Source organism: Bison bison, unplaced genomic scaffold (genome assembly GCF_000754665.1).
Source record: "Bison bison bison isolate TAMUID 2011002044 unplaced genomic scaffold, Bison_UMD1.0 scf7180017864256, whole genome shotgun sequence".
Classification (NCBI taxonomy): Eukaryota; Metazoa; Chordata; class Mammalia; order Artiodactyla; family Bovidae; genus Bison; species Bison bison.
In genome coordinates, this window is record NW_011494828.1 from 2,461,916 (window position 1) to 2,472,175 (window position 10,260).

Sequence of the window (10,260 nt, forward strand, 5' to 3'; positions counted from 1 at the left end):
GGCCAGTGGCAGGCTGCGGGCTGCGCAGGTTCTGAGCGTCCCTCTCAGCGTCGTGGCGGCTCCTCTGATCCCTTTGAGCCCCCACGGATCATCGTTCGCACCGTCTCCTCTCCTCTCTGGCTCCAGCTCCGCGCCGCCCTTCTCCCTTCCCCGTTTCTAGGTTTCACGCTTTTCAAGGGCCTGGCAGTGAACTCCCAGCCGCCCACACGCTCTCCAGTCTGGACTTCTGGAGTCCGAGTCCGGGATGGATACCTTGCCATTCACTCTGGAGTCAGGGGTGTAGGTTGCACTGGCTCTGTCTTCAGTCTGCGGGAGATTCCCCACCCTGGGCGTGGGAGGGGATGGAACTGTGGGAGCAGGAAGATTTTTCCAGACATGAGTCTTATTTTCAGCACCCTTTCTCCAATCACCCTCCACCAATCCTGCACCGTAGAAAGAGCTGTGGTCGTGAGCCCCTTATACAGCTCCTGGTGGGATTTGTAAGGGTTTCTTAGACAGTGGAGGAGGGAGTGGGAGGAGGGAGTGCTGGGCACCAGCGCCTCCAGGCTAGACTGTGTTGGAAAGGACTGTGGGAGTCTGAGGTGCTGATTTTCCAGGATCTGGGGAGTTCAGCTGGAGGAGCATCTCCAACCCTCTCTTCATTCATTCACTTAGCCATTCATAAATCCGCCCTGTTGTGAATCACATGCCAGGCAACCTTCCTCCTGATAGTGGTCTGGGAGGGACCACTACCCTTCCATATGTGGATGAAGATACTGTGGCTCCAGGTTTCAGTCTCTGGTTCACCTCTTCTGCCCCTCACCTGGTGAGGGGGTGCACAGAACCAGGACGTGAGTCTTATCACAGGCACAGACTCCAGTTCTCTGGGTTGACCCAGTGGGGATGTGACTTCCAGGGGGCTGCCTGGACCCAGCACCCCCCACCTTTGGTATATTCTCAGCACTCAGTCCAAGACTGGCCAGCACAGCCACAGCTGAGGTCAGAGTGAGGCTACTGGACAGAACTAATTTCATTTATTGAATAGACTGCTGAAAGAGCTGGGTCCAAAGACCTCTCTCTGTCCCCTCACTCCCATGCTGAATGGAGGGTTCTGGATCTGTTCAGAGGGGAAGGGGCGCTTTCCCATCACACTGCCCACCACACCATCCCTGCCTGCTAGGCCCAACCTCACCTCCTTCCAAAGCATGCATGGGGAGAAGGCAGTGACTCCACGTGGCCACTCTGTGACCAGGTTGAGGAGGTGGGGGAGGTCAGGGGCGGGGGGTGGGTCAGTTGGGAAGGAGGTATGCAGACACTCACCTGGACTGGGGGGAAGGGAGGACTCAGGAAGCCTGGGGCAGGGAAAGAGAAGAAACAGGCCCAGGCCTGGAGAACTCCCAGAGCTTCAAGGGTCCTTTGAGCCCCCACACAGTTCTTCCTCAATGGACGTAGCTCTCGCCTTTTCATGTGTTCATTTCTTAATTTATTGCACTCTGATCCCCAGCACTACTCTGTATCTGACCCTGTCAGGCATCTGGGATACCATAGGCCAGCCTGGGGGAGATCATGTCTGGGAAGGGTTGATGGTGGGTGAGGTGGGGACCACAATCCCCATGGCTCAGGCTCCCCCTTCCCCACTTCTACCCCATCCACCCCTGGGCATTTCTTTGGGGTGCTGCTGGTGAAGACTGAAAATGGACCAGAGGAAGGGTTTCCTTATTGATTAAGAAAACCAGATCTGAATTATTGTTCATGATGATGATGTTGAGGGAAAGGAGAAGGGGCATGGGGCAGGCAGGAGGGACGTGAAAAGGAGGGAAATGGAAGGAGGGGAATGTTGACTTCCCTTGGGCTGGAGGAACCAAACACTCCCCAGCCCACCAGCATTTGGGCAACTGATTCTATCCATGGAGCTCTATCCCACTGTGGTCAGGCCCCTGGGGCCTGTGCAGAGGGCAGCAGAGGGTAGAGCTTTGGGCAGGTAGAGAGAAGGATCCTGAATGCGAGGTCTGGCTCCACAATCTCTCACTGTGGGACTTGATTCCTTTTCCTGCAGAGCCTCAACTTTCCCATCTGTACAATGGATGGTCTCTGCTACTTTTGATGTAATTTTCCAACATCCACTGGGAACTTTCCATGTGCCTGGCTGTCAGCTCCCTACTTTAATGAAGGGGGGAAATAGAGGCCACTAAGAGTGCTGTGGGCTGTGATGGAGCACAGAGAATCAGGGGAGGCTTCCAAGAGGAGGCGTCATCTGCAGTGATCCTTGGAGAATGAGACTCCTCATAGCTTGTCTTCTGCTCAGGACAGACAAGCTACAGGACAGGAGCTTTCCCCTACCAGGACAGGAGCTACATGGAGCAGAAGTCTGCTCAGAGGTCACCTTGAGGGCACAGGCGTGTGAGGAGCAGTGGGGAGGGAGGAGCAATGTTTTCTGCATAGTCACACACCGGTCAGGTCTGCGGCCCCAAACCCTGTGAATACGTGGAGCCTGAAGTGGCTTTCCAGGGATAGTCTAGGGAATTGTTTCTCCATCAAACTGAAGCCATTTAACATTTACAGAGAAGGCCATGGCATCCCACTCCAGTACTCTTGCCTGGAAACTCCCGTGGGCGGAGGAGCCTGGTGGGCTGCAGTCCATGGGGTCGCTAGGAGTCGGACACGACTAAAGTGACTTAGCAGCAGCAGCAGCAGCAGCAGCGACATTTATCGAGCATTTACTGTCTACGCTTATGCTAACTGGAAAAGGGCAATAGGCAGTAGGTTTAAACAAAGTTAGTAATTGTTTTGTGAAAAAGGAGATTTCAACCTGTCTGGAGAGTGTCGAGAGAGGGAGACAGAGGCTGGTGGAAAAGGCCGTGGAGGGCATTGTGGTTGAGGGACACTTGGAACGGGGCCTTCAGAGGTGGAGGTTTGATAGGCAGAGAGGCACGAGTAGGGGACATCCAGAACACGGGCCAGGGCGTGGCAGCGCCAGGGCTTGGAAGCTCGGATGCGTTTAGGTTGCTCAGGAGCAGTGAGAGGGTAGGGAGGAGAGGAAGGCTTGGAGGTCTTATCTGCAGTCTGATCTTGAAAAGCCTTAAACAGTGGAGTCAGACCCCAGGAGTCTCAGCACAGGGGTCAGCTCAGGAGCCGCCTCCTCCTGAAAGCCTCCCGGCCTTGCCTCCTGGGCTCCTGTCAAGGCAGTGGCCACTTCGTTTTTCCAAGCTCTGCCCCTTGTCTGGTTCACTGCTGCTCGGGGCCTGTCCCTGAGGAGTGGTTCAGAGCTTCTGATATTCAGAAGAGTCTGGTCCGGCCCCTCCATCCAGCCAGTGAATTCTTGAGGCCCAGGGCCAGGCCTTCGGGGCTGAGGGCTCAAAACCTGGCTGTGGTTCCCGAGGGCTTGTAGCTCACTTCCCTGGCCAGGCTGGAGCAAGGGACTGGGGCATCACTGGGCCCCACATTCCAGAGAAGCCAGTCAGGAGATCAGAAAGGGAAGAAAGCTGAGCTGCCGTCCAGAGAGAAGATCCAGGTCAAGAGCCTTCTGAAACTAGAGACACCTTGGTCCCAGCCCCGCCCATCACAGGAATCCATTTCCAATGGCTTTTGCGGATGCAGGTCTGGCGTCTCCAGGAGCTGGTTCTTCTCAGGTTTGGATCCAGGCAGGCTCTGAGACTGGGGGAGCAGGGGGAAGAGAGCACAGGGCAGGGGGCAACCCCTCAGCCCCTGCCTCAGCCCTCCCCAGTCCCCCGGCCCCCAGCCTTCAGCTTCTCCAGGGTTCTGCTCACGGTGGACAGGCTGCTACGGGCTCCTGTGGGAGAGACCAGGACAGGGCGGCTGAGTGGACAGATTCTGGGTCAGAGCCTCCCAGAGGGACCCGGGGTCAGAGGGGATAGAATGGGGAGGGAGGGAGTCTTGGGGGGCAGCCTGGTTTAAAGAGACATGGATGGTCAGAGTAGCCCTTCAACAGGACAGCAACATGGTGTGGGAGTTAGAGGCAGGACTGGGGGCTGACGGCCTAGTTTCTGGCCCCACCACTTCCCAGTTGAGTCTCATAACCTCCCTGGGTCTCAGTCAGTTCAGTTCAGTTGCTCAGTCATGTCAGACTCTTTGCGACCCCATGGACTGCAGCACACCAGGCTTCTCTGTCCATCACCAACTCCCGGAGCTTGCTCAGACTCATGGCCATCGAGTCAGTGATGCCATCCAGCCATCTCATCCTCTGTTGTCCCCTTCTCCTCCTGCCTTCAATCTTTCCCAGCATCAGGGTCTTTTCCAATGAGTCAGTTCTTTGCATCAGGTGGCCAAAGGATTAGAGTTTCAGCTTCAACATCAGTCCTTCCAATATTCAGGACTGAATATTCAGGACTGATTTCCTTTAGGATGGACTGGTTTGATCTTCTTGCAGTCCAAGGGATTATCAAGAGTTTTCTCCAAAACCACAGTTCAAAAGCATCAATTCTTCGGCACTCAGCTTTCTTTATAGTTCAACTCTCACATCCATACATGACTACTGGAAAAACCATAGCTTTGACTAGACAGACCTTTGTTGGCAAAGTAATGTCTTTGGCTTTTTAATATGCTGTCTAGGTTGGTCATAACTTTTCTTCCAAGGAGTAAGTGTCTTTTAATTTCATGGCTGCAGTCACCATCTGCAGTGATTTTGGAGGCCCCCAAAATAAAGTCTCTCATTATTTCCATTGTTTTCCAATCTATTTGCCATGAAGTGATGGGACTGAGTGCCATGATCTTAGTTTTTTGAATGTTGAATTTTGTTTTGTTTTTTTTTAAATGTAAGAGCATGTCTGTGCTCCAATAATACTTTACTAACGGACAATGAGATTTGAATTTCAAAATTTTCACATTTTTGTTCTTTTGCTTTTTTTCCCAAACATTAAAAAATGTAAAAATCATTCTTAGCTTGCAGGTCATACAAAAAACAGACAGCAGGAAAGTTTAGACCTACAGGCCATAGTTTATGGCAATAGGTAAAAATTAGGATCTGAAAAATCACACTGGTGATTCAGAGTAATGTTGGAAGGCCAGTAACTCAGGTCCAACTACTGACAGTAGTACTGGAAAGCTTTTTTTTTTCCCTAACCCAGTGTCCCAACTAGCAGAATACAATGATCGTAACTTTTGAATCTCAGTGAATAATCAACAAGTATTGAAGTTTTGGGTACATTTTCAGACCTATGGAAACACATGAGAAAATATATACAAGAAATTTAAGGCTGTCTGGCAGGAAAAGTTTGGATAACTGTAATAATGAATAGGAAAAAATTATTTTGTCTTGAAATCATTCCTTATACTCAGTAACCCTAAACAACCCTTGCTGCTGCTGCTGCTGCTAAGTCACTTCAGTCGTGTCCGACTCTGTGCGACCCCATAGACAGCCTCCTACCAGGCTCCCCTATCCCTGGGATTCTCCAGGCAAGAACACTGGAGTGGGTTGCCATTTCCTTCTCCAATGCATGAAAGTGAAAAGTGAAAGGGAAGTCGCTCAGTCATGTCCGACTCTTAGCGACCCCATGGACTACAGCCTACCAGGCTCCTCCATCCATGGGAGTTTCCAGGCAAGAGTACTGGAGTGGGGTGCCATTGCCTTCTCCTGAATGTTGAGTTTTAAGCCAACTTTTTCACTCTCCTCTTTCCCTTTCATCAAGAGGCTCTTTAGTTCTTCTTCACTTTCTGCCATAGGGTGGTGTCATCTCCTATCTGAGGTATTGATATTTCTCCCAGCAATCTTGATTCCAGTTTGTGCTTCCTCCAGCCCAGCGTTTCTCATGATGTACTCTTCATAGAAGTTAAATAAGCAGAGTGACAACATACAGCCTTGATGTACTCCTTTTACAATTTGGAACCATACTGTTGTTCCATGTCCAGTTCTAACTGTTGCTTCTTGACCTGCATACAGATATCTCAGGAGGCAGGTAAGGTGGTCTGGTATTCCCATTTCTTTAAGAGTTTTCCAGTTTGTTATGATCCACACAGTCAAAGTCTTTGGCATAGTCAATAAAGCAGAAGTAAATGTTTTTGTGGAACTTTCTTGCTTTTTCAATGGTCCAACAGATGTTGGCAATTTGGGCCTCAGTTGCCCCATTGTATAAAGTGGGGCTAATTATAGGACCTGCCTCATATGGCTGTTCTGAGAATGAAACAAATCAACATATGGAAAGTGCCTGGAACAGTGTCTGGGATGGAACCTTTTGCTGAGTGCTCAGCATCCTACCATGGGTGGCAGACACTGGGGGCGGGGGCACCTTTGAGAAACTCTTGCCCTGGAATTTCCCAGTGTGGCGGGATGGAGGAGGAAGGAGATGCCCAGTTTAGGGTACCAGCTCTGAGAGTTGGATTCCACTATGGGAGAGGAGAGTGAGAAGATAACTGGGCATTGGGCTGGGGGAGGGAGGGCAGGGTGGTGCTGTACAGGGCCTGACAGAGAAATCTTGGGGACCAGAGGGGCTAGCTCGCTGGGAGCAAGAAGCGTTTTGACTAAGCTCGTGGAAGAACTATGCAACACTTCTGCCTCCCTGTGATTGGAGAAGCCCTCTTTGCACTTCCATCATGGTGGCTTCTCTGGGCTGTGTACCCAGAGGGGAAGATGGAAGGTAGACTCTGGAATTTCTGGAACTTACCCTCTTTATTTCCATTGGTGCTGGATCTTCCCTCCCCATGGTCTGCCCCTGGCTGGGGGTGGATTCTCAGGCTCCCTGTAGGAGGAGAGCACCACAAGCCCTGTGGTTACTAAGCCATTCTCAAATCAAGTCCAGCTACAGGAAGGGAAGTCCTTCCAGTTGTCTACTCCCCATCCTGGCTGCTGTCTTTGCTTCACTACTTCCTTTACGTCTCCTACATGATCTGCGCAGATTTGGGGAGGGAACAAAGGTGGAAGAAATGGGCCCTTGAAGGAGAAGACAGCAGATATTCAAGGAGGTGAGGGTCCTAGGGAGAACTGGGGATGAGTGTGTAGGGCTGACGAAGATGGGAGCACCTATGTGGGGAGCTGAGATGAGGTGAGGAGCTATTTAGGGTCCTGAGGTCTCAAGGGAGCTAGAGGGTCTTCATGGAAGCTCAGGGATGAAGTAGGGTTATCTGGAGGCCTCGGAGGCTTTGGGGAAGAAGAAGAACTTATCAGGGGACGTGGGGGTTCTAGGTGTTCTGAGCCGGTTCAGGGACTTAGTGGAAGGCTGGAGTCTGTGTGCAGTCACGACAATGCCTACACAACATACACACACATACACAGCATCTCTAACACACGCAGCCAGTACAGTCACTCATGTGGGCTTGGCTGTACTGCACAGTGGGCTGCAGACTCACACACAGAGGGTCTCACGCAGTTCTTGGAGGAGGTGGGGGTGGGGGAGAGGACTCACCTATCGTGGGCAGGATGTGGTCCAGGTTGAACCGAGACTTCAGGAAAGGGTAGGCCAAGATGAGGAGCCCTAAGAAGAGAGACACGGAGGGGTTTCATGGTGAGGAGGGAGCCTGTTTAGGGCGAGCTGTGTGAAGCTGGGGCTGGGCTCTGGGTGTGAATGGGAGCAGCATGAGTGAGCAGGGTTGGGACTGTGGGTGTGTGAATGTAGCCTGGGAGTGTGTGCACCAGTGGGGGGCATTCCCCAACACCCAGCCCCAGGAGGGGGTGGGGAGCGGTGCCTTTGGGGGAAGGGGTTACTGGCTGTGAAGGCTTAGGCTCCTGGCTCCACCCTGCCCAGGCGATGGCAGGTTGGTTTCTTCCTTCCTCTGCAGCTAGAAATGGGCCCATTGGCACCCCCCAGCTCTGGTTCCCCACCCTCCCCTAGGGCTCCCAAGGGCAGGACTGGAGGCTCCTCAGTGAGCTGGGGAGGGGGTCACGGAAGAATGGGTCCTGCTCTGTCACTCCCCAAGGTTTTGGCCCCTGGCCTGAGTTCATAGGTGCAGATGCCAGAGCCCACTGACCTGGTGCTTCTGGTTCTGCCCGGGGATGTGGGATGTACCTAGCACCACTGTGGGGATATCAGTGGGCCTGGCTCGGACAGACAGATGCCTGGATAGACAGATCTGCTATGGCAACATTCCAGGAAAGAAAAGGAAACCCTTTGTCTGAGCTGGATCCTGTCAGGGCTCAAGGAGGGTCCCACAGAGACCTCTGTCCTTCTCTACCCACCCCCTACCAACTCATCCGGAACAAGCTTATGAGTCCTAACACTAACTCAAGAGCCCAGGGCTTGGGACTTAGGAACCGGAGCAGGAGTGGCCCGAGAGCAGTGTTCACCAGCTTCTGCTCCACGCCTCCTCACCCCTGCAGTGTGCCGTGGGAATCTCACCCCAGCCTCCCTCTCCCTCCCTGTACCCCTGATGGCTGCCTTGCTCACACCTCCAACTTCTATCCTCCCCAACTGATTCCTGATGACCCAGCTCTTCCCTCCATTTCTTGTTCACCTGGCTGTGGTCCCCTCACCCCACCCCCAGCCCCAGCTCCCTCTCTGAGCCCAGCACCTTCTTACCGAGACCAGCAGCGCCAATAAAGATCCCGCCCACGGCAGCTGCAGCTTTGGAGATGGAGACGCCGATGATGATGCTGCCCGCCACGAGGCCGAGGGCCACGCAGGCCAGCTGCAGGCAGCGGAAGTCTCTGCTGCTGATGGGGATGTCCATGCAGGCCTGCCTAGGGCACTGCCTCCACCAGCAGAGCCTGTCCCGAAACAGCTCTGGAGGTCTCAGTCCTCTTGGGTGTCTCCTTGCTGGAGCTTCACCTGCAGGAAGAGAGTCTCTGGGCAGTAAGATTCTGGACTGCTAACCTTTGGGTTTATCTGCAACCCTATCCCACCACAGTCTCAGGGTCCCCACCTTGAGTGAGGATCTCTCCCAGGTCACCCCAACTTACTATTCCTCCCCTATAGGCTCCTGAAGCTGGAAGCCAGTCTCAGGATTCCTGCCTGACCACATCGGGCCTTGGCTGCCAGAGCTCTGGAGAGCTGGGCCTGCGCCCTGGGGGTTCCCCTGCCAGCCTTCTCTCTGGAGAGCTCAGCCTGAGCTCCCCTGCCCAGGACATCCTGCCCCAGGTCCCTGGAGCCTGATCGGCTGCCAGTGAGCTTCAGCCTATTAAAGTTTAAAGCAATGGTTGCAAGGGGGAGGGGGTCCAGAGGACCAGGCTTCCTCAGAGATGTAGGCAGCAGGAGGTGCTGAGTTATTCATGAGGTTGCAATGTGAGTTGCTGCCGACAGGCCCATGAGGGAAGTCAGCCCAGGTTCCACTGTGGGTCCTGGAAGGGGCCGGATGAGTCGGTGGCTTCATATGGGGCTCGGCAGCCAGAGACGTGAGGACTCCTGGCCACATGCTCAGGACCCACTCTGCTGCTCCTTTGATTGGAGGTGAACCCAAGGGCCCTGCTTGGGGTCCTGGAGACGGAGACCTGGAAGGAGACCTGGATGAGGCTCAAGAGACAGACAGGAACAGCAACAGGGCCAGGAGGAGGTGAGGGGGCCCTTCCATGTCCACTCTTTACCCCCACCTTGGCCCTCTCTGGGCCCCAGGCAGGGTGAGGACGGTCTCTTCTCCTCAAGTAGGTTCCCGTTTAGTTGCAGAGGGCTGAGAAGGGGAGCCCCTCCAGCTCCCCTTGGGGTCCTTGGTGGGGAGGCTAACAGGAAGGAGCAGTGGTGGGGGCAGGGTGGGAGAAGGGGTTGGCAGGGGCCGGGTTATCAGCAGCTGGGATCTGGAGATTGGCATGAGGCTGGCGCCTCCTGACCTCCAGGCCGAGCTCTGTCCAGCCTGTCTGACCTACTTTCAGGATCCACCAAATGAAGATCAGGCAGTGGTAACCCACCCCAGCCCGGCCCAGCCCTGTCCGGTACCCTGGGCCAGCCCTCAGCACTAGCTGCATTCTCTGGCCCTTTATGGATCACCACAGTTCCCGGGGTCCCATCACCAGCCCCAGTGGCCTCTCTTTAGATCGCCTGTCTCTCCCCTCCATGTCTACCACCTGACATAGCCTGGCTATGGTAGGAAACCCTCTGGCTTCCTCCTGCCTCCACAGCCCCTGGCCGCCTTCTCCTCTGTGGCCCTTCTGCTGAATATATGCATGGCTCCTGCCGCCTGGAGACCCCTCATCCTGCAGGACCCTGCTTGGGCAGCCCCAGCTCTGAGGAGCCATTCCTGATGGCAGCTGGGTGGTCACGTCACCATCAGTGTGGGCTACCTGTCCCTATTCTCTGCCTCTTCTGTAGACTGTGAGCCCCTTAAGGGTAGGTTCAGGGACTGAGCGCCATTGAATGGCTAGAGGGCACCTGGAGTGGGCTTCCGGACACAAGGACATTGCTCAGG

The 10,260-nt window shown here is 54.2% G+C and overlaps 1 protein-coding gene across 1 annotated transcript; it reads right to left on the reverse strand.

The window, feature by feature from the left end:
* Positions 1-3,689: 3,689 nt before the first annotated feature.
* KNCN (kinocilin) lies at positions 3,690-8,595 on the reverse strand. The gene is made up of 3 exons (XM_010847878.1): positions 8,445-8,595; positions 6,597-6,671; positions 3,690-3,769 (listed from the first exon to the last, which is right to left on the reverse strand). Exons 1-3 carry the CDS (start codon positions 8,593-8,595, stop codon positions 3,690-3,692), a joined length of 306 nt encoding a protein of 101 aa, XP_010846180.1.
* Between the last annotated feature and the right edge of the window lie 1,665 nt (positions 8,596-10,260).

What these genes read in the sequence shown, in the direction of transcription:
- KNCN (XM_010847878.1), bottom strand. Translation starts at nt 8,595, where the DNA reads ATGGACATCCCCATCAGCAGCAGAGACTTCCGCTGCCTGCAGCTGGCC. An exon ending in TATTGGCGCTGCTGGTCTCG is followed by an intron (nt 6,672 to 8,444) that starts GTAAGAAGGTGC and finishes CTCCTCCTACAG; the next exon opens with GGAGCCTGAGAATCCACCCC. An exon ending in CACCAATGGAAATAAAGAGG is followed by an intron (nt 3,770 to 6,596) that starts GTAAGTTCCAGA and finishes TCTCTCCCACAG; the next exon opens with GAGCCCGTAGCAGCCTGTCC.